The sequence below is a fragment of the Rhipicephalus microplus genome, chromosome 6 (assembly GCF_043290135.1).
Source record: "Rhipicephalus microplus isolate Deutch F79 chromosome 6, USDA_Rmic, whole genome shotgun sequence".
In the NCBI taxonomy this organism is placed as follows: Eukaryota; Metazoa; Arthropoda; class Arachnida; order Ixodida; family Ixodidae; genus Rhipicephalus; species Rhipicephalus microplus.
In genome coordinates this window covers 186,172,469-186,188,237 of record NC_134705.1, presented here as the reverse complement: position 1 = coordinate 186,188,237, position 15,769 = coordinate 186,172,469, and the positions used below count along the sequence as shown (strand labels likewise).

Sequence of the window (15,769 nt, the reverse complement as noted above, 5' to 3'; positions counted from 1 at the left end):
TTCTTTTAGAAGGTAAAGTCTTTCCGATGCTTATTATTTTCTTGACCGCTGCCCTTGTTGGCTGTGTTGCCCTCAAGTGGAAGCAACACTACAAGTTGCTGATGTCATTACTGGCTAGCTGATCTCATGTTCAGTCATGGTGCCATAGCTGAAATCATGGTTAACTGCTGAATGCTAATATCAAGTCATGGTGGGCAGCAAATTGCTGGTCAGTCTTGTTACTGCTGAGGGCTAACGACAAAAGTCATGGTGTCCTAGCTAATGCCAGGGTTAATTGCTGAAAGCTAGTGTTAAGTTGTTGCTGAAAGTGAATCACAAGTCGTTTGTGCCATGGCTGAAGGCTGATGACAAGTTATGGTGCCGCAGCTGTAGTCATGGGTAGTTGCTGAAGGCTAACGTTAAGTCATAGATAAGTCGTGGTGGTGAAACTAGGAGTCGTTGTTATGACCGAAGGCTAATAGTATGTCACGGTGTCACAGTTGAAGTCATGGTTGAAGGATAAAGACAAGTTATGCTCACGGAATGAGGATCAAGTCAGCGAGACAGATCTGAAAGGCTGACATTTTTATTCATTACTTCGGTGAACCTTTCTTCAATGCAGTGAGAAAGCAAGAACTGTGCAATCTTTACGTTCGGGTTCGGGTCACATGAAAACAGTGGAAAGTTCTCTCATCACTTACACCAATGCACTTTTAACATTGCTTTCTTCTCTTTTTTTTTGGCTTTTCAATTCCCATTTACAAAGCACGCAAGGTAGTGAAAACAAAAAGTCTCTCTACAGTGCCTACTGTATCCTGTCACTGGCACACGTCTCTCCTACTTCTAGACAAGATGAAACATTCACCCACACATAAACATGCGCGTGTACTGCTTTTATATATGTATATATATATATGTATATATATATCTCTCTCTGGGCATCTGTGTGAAATTGTGTAAGGTGTTTCAACGTCAATTGCATATTTCTCACACAAGGCAAATTCTCAGCTACGTGGCAAGGTTTATGTTTTCATGTGTACATCTTGAAGTATCAAAGTCTCTTAGGGATCGCGAATCTCCTAGCACGCAGCACTGACGCAGTTCTGGGTAAGTAAATAGCGCCCGCTACTATAAGCTGTTTTGAGAAGCTACTCTACAGGCCTATAGCGAGTTTATGGAAAAACACTCAAGCAAAGATTGATTGTGAGAGATTGAAAAAGAGTCGGGCTGCAACACGTTAGCTGTGATGAAACGAGTGGTGTGTTTCTATGATCCTGAAGCGGGGAGGGATAGAGACTTAGGAGTTTTACCGGTTAAGCGTTTTCTTTTGAAAGAGTCTTTGGATTAATTTGAGGATTTAAGCATCGTTTCGTCACCTTTGATGACTTTTTCAGTGAGATTAGCATACACTCGTAAGCTGCTGCTGTTGTGGCCATAGAAACAAGCCAGCTCTCAAAGCCGGTTCTTTCAGTTCTCTGCCAGGTTATTTTATTTTGCTTGGTTATAAGTTAATGTGAGTTTGAATTAAAAGCTTTTTGCTTTAATATGACGTATGCAAATAAAATCATTTGATTGTTAGTCAAGTTTTTTCATGTTCTCATAATTGTATAAAAACTTCAGTCTTAGCTATTTTTTGAGTCGTACATTTTTTCACTATAATTTTGATTATTAATTGACTCTTTCTCAATTAACTCAGCCAATTACAAACTGGTTCAGTGTAAGGTATATTTCTAGTTTGAGCTGACACACCAAATTTATGCTGTAGAAACTATTAGTTATGTTATTAGCTTTGAGTACACGCAGCAGTGGACCGAGCGAGGGCAGCGTCAACCCAACATATTGGACGATGCTGAATATGATGGGTCATCATCCTTTTTTAATATCAGGTGAACATTGGCACCACCATCAGTGCTACCCTTGGTGTTTGTAGACAGGAGCTAACGCAAAGTGCCGAGATTAAAGTGGTGTTTTGTAAAAGTGAAACAGCCTCTGCAAGAACTCTGTATCCTCAATGAATAATGATGTCTCAACACCTCAAGGATGGGGCGAAGTGCTGGGCCAGAATGTACAGCCGGATGCGATGTCCAAGGGCACACACGAGTTGTAAAGCTAATCACCAGTTTGCTTTGGGGGTCTTAATGAAGAAGTATTTAGAATCAAGTGTTTCTCAGCCTGTTTATTGTGAGTCTGCAAGTTCCTAATAAAAGCATATAGAGCTGTAGACTGAAGAAGTGTCAGAGTTTCCTGAGAATGGCTCTGTGAACATGGAACGTTAGATTTTTGTTTCTACTCCGTCAAAGCCAGTCTTTCACTTGTGCCAATTGATAGTGCGCGAGTTTTGCAAACAGTCAGATGTAAACTGCTTGCGCAAATAAAGCTTTGGTCAAACTTCGTAGTCAAACTTCGTAGTCAAACTTCGTAGTCAAACTTCGTACGCGTGCACTTAAACATTGAATTTTGTGTCCTCACCTATATTCGTGCAAGGTAGCCTCACCTGTTGGGTGCTTTTTCAAAACTGCAGCAGTGATGTTTTTGTTTTTTTAAAAGCTACCATTTTTCAGCCATTTCTTTTACTTTTAGCATTGAAAACTTTTTTTCCTGTGAAGTTTGGCTGTGAAAATTCTATTACTCTGTTATTTGACGAGAGCAGTACGTGAGATAATACGTGGCTTTGCTATCCTAACGAAGCGCTCAGATGGTTCGGTGTGTGTATGACAAATGAAAAAGTGATTTCAACTCTGCTTGGCGTGTGCTTCGTTGCCGACCTCCTCGACACCATGTCTGTATGTGTGCTTGCCGTGTGCACTGCGGTCGCCGCTTTGCTCACGACAACTGGGGAGGTTTTTACATGACTGCGTTATCCCTAAATGAAGTGCGCAAATGGATCGACTGATCTACCTAGGGTCAGTTAAACAAAAAAAGAAGCAAGTTCAACACACTTCCAGGCCGTGATCGTCGCCACCACAATGTGTCTGCGACCAGGATCACCGAAAAGTTTCACTCCAAAGAATTAGCAAAAAGTGTTTCTCAAAGATGCCTAACAGAGGTGCACAATAAAGTACGCACGCCTGACATTACAGGCCACCACACTGTCTTTCGACACAATCTGTCGTTGCTGTCGAGAACGTCGGGTTTGCCGCTTGCTTGCAGTGTGTAACAGAATGTCCATCTCAGGCATGCTTCTTGGGCCTCTGCTGGCCGCTGCGTGAAATTCTTCTGCTTGGCACCATTAGTGGGATAAGGGGGGACTTAACATAACGTTTGGTCACTGCCCGTAGCATTCTTAATGGTTAAGGTGATGGTTTCCAGCACGGTCCACTGGTTTCAGTCCACAGGAAGCGAGGAGCTTTGAAAGATGAATACATTTGAGCTATACACCGGTGTCGGGAGTACACTGGGGTGGCTATTGCACATTTATGTGGCTTGTTTATGGTTCCCACTTCGAGCCTTAGACTTTCCTGGGTAATCTTGCGATGCAGTGGCTGTTCATACATTTGCAAGAGGGGCGAGTAGTTGACAAGTGTTTTGTTGGGAGATGGATTGGCGTCCGGCTTTTCTGGGAAAACTTGTGATGTAAAGACTGTTTTCATAACTCCGGGAGGGATGAGTGGTTGACAAATGTCTTGTTCAGGGAAGTGTTGGTGTACAAGATTCACGGCCATCAAAAGTTGGGAATCGCGTTCGTTCAAGATACCAGAGCCAACTATCTTTTTTGGGAAAACTATTTGGTATGCCCTGAAACACCACTGCGTAGGAGGAGGAACTCTGCCGGCAAGTCCTTGCATTATGCCATTCGCAGAAGTTGGCTTTCGGATAACAACAGAAAAAGACTTTGATGATTGTCGCCTGAGAAGGGCGGTATAGAGCGATGCGACGAGAAGAAACAAGGATACCAACAAGGTTTGAACTCAAGTGATGCGCTAAGAAGTGCCATGTTCTTTTTTGTTCGCTCTCAGAAGCACAGAAAAAACATCGCGCACAGGAACACTCACACTCACAAACACGCACACAACTCGGTGCACTGCCTTTTCATTTTGTTATGTTCATAAAAAGGGGTATTCGCGTTTCACACCCGTGTCACTGAGTTACTTTTTTGTTTTGTTTTTCTCGGTAGTATCGGTTTGGAAACTGTCCTCGCACCCATGCTGGTGTCAGTCCTCTTACTGAAGAATGAGAAGAGAAAACAAACACCAAGTTCGTAGGGGTTATCTCGCATCCCAGACTATTTATTAGGCGAGATTGGTGCGCGTGTATTGCGAGACGACTTTGGACGTTTCCGAGGAATATAAAACGGTGATTGGTGTATGGTGCTTAGAGCTATGTGTACGTTGATGTAAACATATTTCAATGCGGCTCAGCGCAACTCCCAAGTCGCTCGTCTCCTTTTTCGACACGTGTCGGCAAAGTCGTTGTGCTGGCGACGCCGGTGACATTTTATGCTGTGAACAAGGAAAGCAATAAAAGGAGAAAGCTGGTAGGCATAGCCTCGCCATCCCTTTGAAAGTGACGGATGAGGGAGGGCGTTGTTGTCGTCCGAGCTGGCCGTGCACCCGATAGCCGCAGCCGCGTAGTGTTATTTCTTTTTATTTTGACGTCAGGAGGCCTGCTCCGAGACGCAGTCGATTTTGACGGATGTGTCGAGGCTGCGGGAAGGGGTCAACGACGCTGTTGTGACTGCTTTGTCGTCCGATTTTCCGAGCTTCTTTTTTGCTGCCCAAGTTGCGTGGGGTGGTTTGGAATGGTACGCGCGCGTGATTCCCGCTCCACTATGCATACTAGGTACTTGTAGTTCGGCCTCCACTTTGCCCCCTTTTTTCACTCCATGCAGTTCCTTTCCCCCTCCTTCCCCCTGCATGCTCAAGAAGACATCGGCCTGACTCTGCTTCTCGCCCATTGAGTTCCTTTGGTTGTCTTGCGAAGAAGACCCGGATGGCTGGTCGCGTTCCTTGGTGCCGGGTTGGCTTTGGATGTTGTGGCCTGTTTCGTTATGTAGAAGCATCCTGCATGCCATGTTAATCTCTCTTTCTCTCACTCTCTTATTGTCGTCTCTGCAACACCGAAAGAAAAAAAAGGCATCTCGTCTTTTTTGGTACGCGAATGAAAGGATGATCCATCAAGTCTTCGGCGTTGTCGGTGAAGAGGCCTTTCTGTAAGCCTAAGGGACGGCACCACCATCACATTTCATGCAGGAGCTCACGGATGTTTCTTTTTTTTTTTTGCTTCCGCGTGCGCCTCTTTTCCATCGCAACCATTTTTGCTTGCGAAGGTGATCGTCGAAGGACTAGTGCTCGCATTCGCCGATCGATAACATCGCATTTGTTCGAGGTCTTCTCGAGTCACACAACGCAATCGATTGCCTCGTTGAGGTGACAAGCAGCACTGCCACGACGAAGTCTCGAAAGGGCAAGCCAAAAGGACTTTTCACGGGTTTGCCTTCACTGAAGGCTATTTCAGTACTGTCCCGTTTCTTTCCGGTACCAGCGTTATTCTCAATATCGGGTATTATCGCGTGCACTTCTCAAAGAATGCAGCTCGTAGAGAGACTCGTTCGGCGAAAACGCGCTTGGCTGCTTTCGCTGTAGTGTAACGCTTCCGCTTGGCAGTCGCGTACGTTGGGACAAACCACGTGACCCCGCTTGTACCGTCAATTCACGAAACCGCACGAGAAACAGCGAGACGTCACTTAAAGAGAAGCACTGTGCGGGTTTCGAGGGAGGGCTAGCCGAACGTCATTCACGATGGCTCCCTCCTCTAGCTTGTCAGTCACGACGTCTTTGTAAACGAAAAGGAGTAAAGAGTGTGTCGGATTCGGAGTTACTCTGTTTTTACTCCGTTGCAGGTGGGAAGTTTTTCACGATAACTCTGTCTGGCTTGCCACTCACGACGTCGTTCTAGATGAAGGGGAGTAAGGAGAGTGTACTTCATCTCACGTTACACGTTCATTTTCTCCTTTTTTTTGGGGGGGGGGGGGTGGTTATCAGCAGCATCGGGCGATCGGGTTGTACAGGGGCAGTCGTCCGTTTGGGTGAAAGAATCGGTAGTAGATGAGCATGAAGAGGATGCCGACCGCGAAGCTGCCGATAACGCCGACGAGCAGCGGCAGTCGGTACCAGAGCGCCGGATCGGCGCGGAAGTACCACAGCACGATGAGGGCGGTGTTCTCCAGGAAGGCGATGACGTAGTAGGCGCTGTACTTGTACCGCGTTGGCTCGTCCTGCGGGAACGGAAAGAGAGAGAGAGAGAGAACACTGTAAAGGCGTAAACTTGAGCAAAAGATCTATTTGAGTGGTAGTAGCAGTGGTAGTAGCAGTGGTAGTAAGAAAGGGAAAAAAGACAACCACCCGTTTGTAGCACGAACCTACAGGGAAGTCCACACGGATTTCTCAGAAAGAAAAGCCTTCTAGCTGCCGAAATGTTCGTCCTGGCACGCGGCAACCAAGAGGCTTTTCGACAATAGGACTAGCAGAGTTCTAGCAGAAAAAGCCAGCTTCGTAGGCAATTTTCGTGAAGCTAGCTTTTCCTCACGACTGGTCTTTTAGCGAAAAAGCCAGCTTTGTAGGCATTTTTTTGTAAAGCTTGGTTCTCCGCATCAGTAGTCTTTTAGCAGAGAAGCCAGCTTTGTAGGCAATTTTTGTAAAGCTAGTTTCTTCTTACAAGTAGTCGTTTAGTAGAAAAAGCCAGCTTTGTGGGGAATTTTTGTAAGGCTTGCTTCTCCGCACAAATTATCTTTTAGCAGAGAAGCCAGCTTTTAGGAAATCACTGTAAAGCGAGTTTTATCTCATCAGTAGTGTAACTGCGGAAAAGCCAACTTTTGAAGGGTATTTATAGGCTAGTCGAGTACCGGAAATACGGCGGGCTCCTACTGTTTAAGTGAAACCTTTATAACACTAGTTTCAGTGATGGGAACCAGCTTTATGAGCATTTTTTTGTAAAGCTTGCTTTTCCGCACAAGTTGTCTTTTAGCAGAGAAGCCAGCTTTTAAGAAATCTTTGTAAAGCGAGTTTTATCTCATCAGTAGTGTAACTGCGGAAAAGCCAACTTCTGAAGGGTATTTATAGGCTAGTCGAAGACCGGAAATACTGCGGGCTCCTCCTTTTTAAGCCAATCTTTCATAACACATGTTTCAGCGGCGGCGCCGTGATCGAAAGACTGGGCGTCGGCGAGTGTACAATAACGTGGCCCATGAAGGTGCTCTGGTCTCGCGCGTACTTGTATGCGCCGGGTTCCACTAATTGTTGCCCTCTCGATTGCAGACTTGTCGGCGGTATTCCGTTTTTGATACGTCATAATGATCTTTTATCGACATCGCTCGGTATATAAAGACAACGATCCGCTTATTACTTAGAAGGTTTTCTCATTAGGAAGAGGGGCGTGGGATTCGTTAGCGAGACTTAGAAGTGTGGCAGCTTGGGCTAGTTGGTATGGCATGACGATAGTTATAGCGCGAGAACAAAACGACGACACAGAGACAAGAAGGTCGTGTCTTTCGTGTCCTTCTTGTCTCTGTGTCGTCGTTTTGTTCTCGCGCTATAACTATCGTCGTTAGCGAGCTTTTCTTTACTCTGCACACAAATAAATTCCGATTCCTCGACACACACGTAAGAAATTCGGTATCACCTTTACTTGTTTTTTTTTTCATTGAACACACTTGCGCATGTGCCAAACGCCGAACACACTGTGTGTGTGTGTGTGTGTGTGTGTGTGTGTGTGTGTGTGTGTGTGTCATGACGACATTGTGGAATAAACATTGTGGAAAAAGTAAATAGCGCTTGTCTCTTGGGCGTCTTTGACGTGTGCTGTGAAGAAGTGCAAATTCGAAGGGCTCGTTTTTATTGGTACAGACGGATATACGCCATAACGAGGACCGAGGATGGTCGCCGCGGTATAGTTGGTAAAGCATTGGACGAGTGATTTGAAGGTCGCAGGTTAGGTCGCTGCCCGTGACAAGTTATCTTTTCGTCAACTTTTCTTTCTTGACATTTACATTACGCTTACTACTAATATCTCCGATGCTTTCCTTGGTACCGGTGATTATAGACTGATAGTGATTTAATGACTGTGAGGTGTGTGATTTTGTATGTGTGTTCTATTTCTCCTCTCTCTCAGTGCATCTTTAAAAACACCTCATTACTTTGCCCAGTAGCACATCGGTCCTCTCTAGAGTGGTTAAACGCCCTGCTGCTTTCTCCCGTTCCCTCCTGCTGCTTCCTTCCTTGTCTGTTCTCAGTTCTTGTGTGCCACTGTTTGGCATGCGGTACTACTTAAGCGCCAACGAAAGGCGAAGTTCTCTCTTTCGTACCTTGACGTTGAGGAAGCAGAAGAGGTAGATGGCGCCGATGAGCATGTTGAACAGGTACTCGCGGCAGGGCCTCGGGCGGCCGGCGTCGCTGTCGCAGAAGCGCGTGCCCTGGTGCATCACCCAGACCGTCATGACGCCCCAGTGGCCGATGCAGGCCGGCAGCAGCCAGTACTTGTACTGCGACGCGAACAGGGCCAGCGCGCCGGCGCGGGAGGCCACGGTGCCCAGCCGCCAGAGGAACTGCAGCGCCGACCCGGTGCGGCTCATGTTGTGCTTGTCCGGCACCGAGCGCCGCAGGGCCCGGTGGTAGCTGGCCAGCGACCAGCACAGCTCGAACAGCGACGAGCCCACCGAGCCCAGCTGGGCGGCCACTGCGTGGTCACGTGCATTGGGACATCGAAGAAGACGGTGTTGTATAGCTGCGTGCATAGCCCCGCGTTTTAACCGACAGTTGTAATTATTCAGCCAGTAGAGAGTTCTAGTCTGGCCAAGGGCCCAAACATGTTGGGCCCTTGGCCAGACACCAACAGTGCAACTGCGGTCACAAGAGCAGTTATTACCTTTTTAGAAGCCACTGGACTATGTGCGCGGCTATGAAATGTGTCTCAGCTAGAAAGAACACTACATACTCACCTCTCTGTCTCACCATCGCCATCCATTAATCTTTCTTTTCCTCTCTTCCCCTTTCCCTTCCCCCAGCGTGGAGTAGCAGGCTAGAGCAAGCTATCGCCCAGGCCGACCCCTCTGCCTTTCTGTAAATAAACTTACCTCCTCCTCCCTAGAGAGTTCTAGTGACGCGTTCCTACTACGTATGCAACGTCGTTTCGCACGTTACGCACTTAGTTCTAGAACTCGCCAGTGGAGTCTTTTTTTAGCGAGTTAAACTAGTGTTGTAAGGAAACCCCCTACTGAAACGTTCCGTATGTGATGTCCAATACTTCCGTATGTTTCCGTAAGAATCTTACGGAAACATATGGGAAACATGTGGAAAAATATACGGGAAACATATGGATTCCGTATGGAAACATATGGAATTATTGGACTCTAATGCGGAACGTTTCAGTAGGGAATTTGGCACGGTCTCGCTTCCCCACTTTTTCGCTCGTATTGCTTTTGCCTCTCCTAGCTTCGATGAAGGTACCCCAACATCACACGTGCTTTTTTTTTTCTTCTCCAAAAATTATTGTGTACGCTTGTCGCGCCTCATCGTTGCGTCGTTATTAAGGATAATTAATAAGGGAGCCTTTTGTTAGGTGTACGCACTGTGACTCGAATTGTGAGTGGCCCGAGCACAACGAGGTGCGAGAAAGGGGGCGCGGTACCGTAATTTCCGTGGCGTACTTGCGTACGGCATTCCCGCAGCTTGCTAAATGATTCTATTAGAGCGTAATAAGTGCCGGGTATGTCGAGCGGCCTATACGTACGTTCGCTCTTGCGTTCCTTTGTACTCCCCCTCGGTTGTGTCTGGAAGTACAAAAGAATGCGAGCGATTGCGTGCGCCCGCGACCTAGGGTACTCGACACCGGCGCTGTTTAACATTGGGCGTACACACTTGACGTCGCCAGGAGTCGCCTGCCAACATGATGTATAGCTCAGGAACACCACACTGTCCGACAGTCACCCTCATTCAGCTGACATGTGGCGACGTGATGCGATGGGTTGGTTGGTAAGAACTTTATTGAATGTGATGCGATATCTCCAAATAGTTACATTAGAAAGTATTCGTGCACTCGCCGAGGCAGCATTCAACTCACACTAGCAGGTATAAAGCCATCACATAGCTAGCGTTGTCGCGCAGGCGGTGCATTACGCAGTGATGTCGGACATAAGCTTAGCGAACAGTGTAGTGCACTATGAGGCGAACAGTTATTTAGCGAACAGCTTTAGCGAACAAAACTACACCAGCTGTCATTTGCGGATAGTTATCAAGCCCTGCAGTCAATGCTTGAAATCATTTACAATCACTTAGCCAGCACTAATGCATATTTAGCCAACAACAGCTGACAAATACCGAACAGTAGCCGAATTTAGAGTTGCCGTTACCCAACGCTGGCGGAAATTGCTATTAGTCCCGGGGATGTTGTATTTGCCGTAATCGACGAATCTCATTATGGGGCATGTAATGGCAGGGTACTGCACTCTTAAGCGTCGACTCTTAGAGAAAACTGTTGGGTGAGTTTGGCTCGTCTTTTGTGTGACATTATTTGGAGTGGCAGGCTGTCTTTTGTGTCTCATCACTCTTATAAGGGAGTACACAGCGATCTACCTAGAGAGTGCGCGTGACTTTTGGAAGATAGTCGTATATGCTGCAAACGAGAACCCACCAAGAGGGCGAATAGCTCTTTCGTTTTGCTTGGCCTCTAGTTCGGATTAATTTTGACTACGTGCCTCATTTCAAATGAGATGTTACTTAAATTAAGGTAATTTCATCAGCATAATCATGATCATCATCATCGTGCCCACCCACGGCGTGTCCTCGCGTGATTCGGCCCGCATCGTGTCTGCAAAGTCGGGTTTCAGCAGTCTCTCGTGCCCTCTTCGAACCTCCCGTCCAGCGGACCCGTAAGGGTCAGGTAATTTCCACCGTCACACCGGTGGTATAATACGGGACGGTTCATTAACGACGTACCTGTATTCTTTGCCCTCCTTCCCGTTCTCACCCAGCTTCTTCTTCAAGTCTTTTGATCGGCCGGATCCGGTTTCCTTCGGTCCTCTTTTGTTCGGTGCGTTGCCCCCCTACATACACTTCACTCTTTCCTTCTCCACCCTTCCCGGCATCCCTTTTCTAGCAGTGTTTATTCCTCGTAGCAAGCAGAACGGGAAACGTCTTGGCGCCATCAGCGAGTCTGCGTCATTCAAGGCCTTCGCCCGGCGCTCTTTCAAGCTGAATGGCGTCACTGAATAGGCTTTTGTAAAGCCTTCGCCGGGTGGACGCGTTTATATAGATAGGCGGCTGCATGCCCAGTCTTGTTCTGCGCTTCAGCGCTGACGCCGTTGCTCTCGGGGGCGACTGGGCGTCTATGACTCCATTGGAAGGCACGCTGTACATACAGCCTTTCTTCCACACAGAAGTATAAGAAGAAGAATAAACTACTGACTTGGAGGTTTCGACTTTCTTTTGTCGCAAGGCTTCATCCGAGAACCCCCCGTCGTTACAGCTAAGCCTGAGCGAAAAAGGTCTCTCTCCCTCTCTCTCTCTCCGCCTTTATTTTCACCCTGTACCTCCCCATTCCGTCCATGCGCGTGAGCTCCCTTTGACTAGCGCCTTTTCGATCGCGCAATTAGTCTTAATAAATCGACGAGAGAGGGCAGAACAGGTTGAATACGGTCCGCAAAGTAATGACAGCGGTATAGAGTGTTGCTGCTGCCGCTGCGCGGCTCTCTGTGAGAAAGATAACGAGGGGTGAAAAAAGAAAGAAAGAAAAATTCGTGCGTGAGGTCTTCGACTCGCTCTTGCGTTTCTTCTTTCTTTTTCTTTTTACCCCTGTGTTTAGTTTCGCTCACGCGTGGCGGTAGATTGACTTGGCTCGTCTTGGTTTGTTCTGCTTTTTGTATCGCTTTTCGCTTGGCTTCTCCGGGGACTTTGACTTCTCTCGAGACTTCCGGTAACGCGACTGTTAAGTTGAAGTGGTTATAAGCGCAGAACCGTGCCGAAATTTCGGCTCTTGCTTATTTGTTTAGAAAGTTGTCATTGCGACGTTCTTTTACGTCTCTTTATTTTCTTGCTCCGTTAGTTTACGTGTCATTGCATCTTTTCTTTCGTTGTACCTGTCGTGGCGGCCTCAAGGGAGTGATTATTACGCTATCCGTGCCGTTTCTATATCATTTGCGGTTTTTTTTTTGTTACCCTGATTTTTCGCTCTTTTTCTTTACTTCCACCCTTTCGTCTCGGAGTGACAAAAAAAAAAAGGAGTGTCCGGAACTCTGAGCCTATCGACTGCTTCGGCTGTTTCAGAACGCGCGTAGGTCAATAAACGTGATCTATGATTTCTCAACAAAAAATGCGTTGATGAAGTCTTTACATGGTTACAACCTTAGTGAAAAAAAAAACAAAAAACAAATACGCATAGAAGCTCCACTAAAATGAGAACATACAGAGCCGGACACGGGACAGTGAAAAAACGACAGACGAGGGCGCTGAACTCGCAACCACTGGTTTATTGCTGGCATATGCAATATACGCAGAAGGCCTGCGCGTCGAGCAGACGGCCAACAAAAATATGTTATCTGCGCTGAGACAGACTAGAAGTCACCACGTCGCGTGTTTTGGCTAAAGCAGGGTGTCACGTTTTCAACAGGTAGTAATTGATTTCACAGTTGTGTATACGGAAAACTGGCGGTTGGTATCCTTGTGGCATTCGCCTCGCGCCAAAACAACGGTACTGCCACTGTTATAGCGACATATTCACCGATTGATCGGTTTCTCGATAGATTGATGGTCGATTTACCGATTTCTTCATTGACAGGTTGGGCGATTCACTGATTGATTGGTTCCTTGATACATTAGTCGATTGACAGGTGTATTTGTTCCTTGATAAATTTCACTGATTGGTTCCCCGACAGGTGGGTCGATTCACTTGAGTGGTTGCTTGATAGATTGATTGACCCGTTCCCTGACAGATTGGTTGCTTCACTTTGCTCCAATGATCGATCGAGAGTGAGTTGGCGACGAGTGCAACTGATGGGGTACATATAATAGGGAAATGCGCCCAGCATAGGCTTTGCGCGCGCATACGATCACGATTGTTTGGGACCTGACGGCAGTCTGAGGCGTTCTGACGTGGAATTAAAACCGAGCAAATATAAACAAAAACCCGTAGTGACAGTAGGCCTAAGATTACTACGCGGTAGAAAACACGGACGGGAAAAGACAAGTCTTTCTTCTTCTTTTTTTCCTGGTTGTTATTTATATAGGCAATGCGGAATGAATAAACCTTCAGTTGATAGTCTGCGCTCGTCCTTGTCTTTTCCCGTGCGTGTTTTCTACCGTGCAGTACTTTTAGAGCATGTATCACCAACTGGCCCAATCGTCCACCTTGACAGTAGGCGCCCGAACAAAGCTCCGACGACTGCTTGCAGCGAAAGCGGGCTTACGGGTTGACGTTAATGCGCTCATATTAACGAGTTGGAACTGTTTTACACTAAATGTTCAGGATGTGCAGAGCTGAAGAACACACTAAAGGTCTGACCAAACGTGCGCGCTGCAGCGCGTCAGCGCGTGACCTGTGACTGCCGCGCCTTCTCCGTAGCACGTGACCGCCGCGACTTCTCCGTATGGAAAGAGAGGGAGCTCAGCTTCGCGCAGCCGCTCACCCTCGGAGGGAGAGGGTGCGCGGCGCCGTGTCCACGCGCCATGCGCTGACGCGTCGCAGCGCGTACATGTGGTCAGGTCTTTACGGACTTCATAAGCGAGTTGTGCCTTGGGCGTTTTCGCAGCGAATTGTCACCCCCTCCCCCTTCTTTGCCGCGAACGACCGCACAATTGCAACCTATAGACTCGACTTACGCGGAGAAACACGAACCGCTTCACTCGAGTCATCTGCACAGCCTGCCTCTGAGATCGGACCACTGTTTGCACAGCCTTCGACATCCGCCCACCTTCGACGTCAATTATCCCATCATCGTGCGACGTCATGCGGTGTCATAATGAATCTATACCAACTAGCCCACCTGTCAACATTTCTGAAAGTCATGCTGTGACGTCATCACTTCCTCGGAGGATCTCATCGTTGCTTTCTATTTTTTTTTGCTCGCATACGAACACCACAAATCGACCAAGTACCTCTTACAGCTTCACAGTGATGAGAATAAGTAAATGAATGATAATAATAATAATACCGATACAGCTAGTACTAATAATTAAGATGTAATATACGCCACCGTATACGAGGCTTGTTGTTCTCACCCTGTATTGCCGTGCGACGAAAGAAAAAAAAACGCCAGGCCTGCGCGCAGTAGAGTCACAGCGAAAGCTGGCAGAGCGGCCTTTCAGAGCCTTTTTTAAACACTCTTTGGGTAACTGCTACAGGCACACTTGCTGGGTACCTACTACGCCATAAATAATTTTTGCGTGTTACGCCAGCGTTCACTGTGCTGTCCTACGTCATTCTTTGGAAAAGCGTGGTATCCGCTCCACACTTGCTAAGAAGTTAGTGCAATTTTTTTCATACGTTCGTACGCCGCCCCATTGTTCATTCTCCCCTTTATTATTATTTTTAGTTTTAATCATCTTCTGTTCATCGCATTTTGCTCCTTTCTCTGCTGCTCTTTAGGAGGTTCTCTTTCTTTTTTTATCGTGCCTCGCCGTTCCTCATTAGGACGTCATTAACTAACGACTTAAGAGCTCTGTTCGACGTCACGCCACGCTCTCCAACCCCGTACGGCAACGCATACATACACTTAGTCGTGAAAAACTTGCCTTTTATCTCCGCGAACCCCCACGACCTCTTCCCCTCTACTTATTTCTTTATATCTATCAACCCCCCCTCCCCCTTAATCTTAAGACAACCCACCGTGTCGTCTTTCCTTCACTAATCACATATTTCTCGTGCCTCGCCTTCCAGCTTTGACTGGCGTGTCACTCTTCATTCTAGAAGCAAGACCACTTGTACATTAAGTTTGCCCCTGATTGCAGCCGCGTGTATACTGTATCGCGCGCTACTATTCCCCCCGTCCCTCTCTCTACCCCGTATTAGTAATTCGTTGTAAAGATTTACCTCTGTTTCGATTGGTTGTTTTCTTGTCTCTACAGCGATCGATACGTTAAACACTCGTCGATATATTCTTTCTTTCTTTCTTTCTTTCTTTCTTTCTTTCTTTCTTTCTTTCTTTCTTTCTTTCTTTCTTTCTTTCTTTCTTTCTTTCTTTCTTTCTTTCTTTCTTTCTTTCTTTCTTTCTTTCTTTCTTTCTTTCTTTTTTTCTTTCTTTCTTTCTTTCTCGTCGCAATCAAACAAATTAGCTTCGTAAAGTGCACGTCCACCGACAGCTGACCCCTGTACGACATCTGGGAGCTTCAAACCGTATCGCCCGCCCTGGCCGTCTTTTTTTGTTCTTTTGCGTCTCTCGGGGGGGGGGGGGGGGTTAATTATAAACTCGTTTAACTTTCCCCTCCCTAATTTCTTTTTCATTTTCTCCTCAATATATATACACAGCACGCTTGCGCGCGCGCCATGAAAACGTTTTTCTAATACGGGTATAGCGTATACGCGAGAAGCTAATACTTATCCACGAGTCTGTATGCAGCGGAACGGATATTTTGTAAACGGGACTACGTTTTAACGAGGTCTCGAGACCTCTCGAGCGATGTGGATCCTTTATATACTTGTTTTCCCCCTTACACTCCTGTCAAACTTTTTTTTTGTGTGTGAGTTAATAACGTCTAGTAGCCCTGTGATCAGAGTGTATTTTTCGTTTCTTCTTCTTCTGAGCCAACTTCTCTGCGGCCGTGACTTAATTGCTCGATCTCAAATACGCTCTGTCTCTGAAGAATCT

At 46.8% G+C, this 15,769-nt stretch overlaps 2 protein-coding genes across 7 annotated transcripts in view; one reads left to right on the top strand and one right to left on the bottom strand.

The window, feature by feature from the left end:
- Positions 1-15,769, top strand: part of LOC119168255 (uncharacterized) — a 523,033-nt gene that overhangs the window by 138,178 nt on the left and 369,086 nt on the right. The window lies entirely within an intron of this gene.
- Positions 550-15,769, bottom strand: part of LOC142765731 (XK-related protein 6-like) — a 281,750-nt gene continuing 266,530 nt past the window's right edge. The window contains exons 8-9 of the mRNA XM_075867242.1: positions 8,279-8,649; positions 550-6,193 (exon numbers count right to left, since the gene is read on the bottom strand). Coding sequence (XP_075723357.1) covers positions 5,957-6,193; positions 8,279-8,649 — 608 coding nt within the window. The 3' untranslated portion in view covers positions 550-5,956. The remainder of the gene's footprint in view (positions 6,194-8,278; positions 8,650-15,769) is intronic.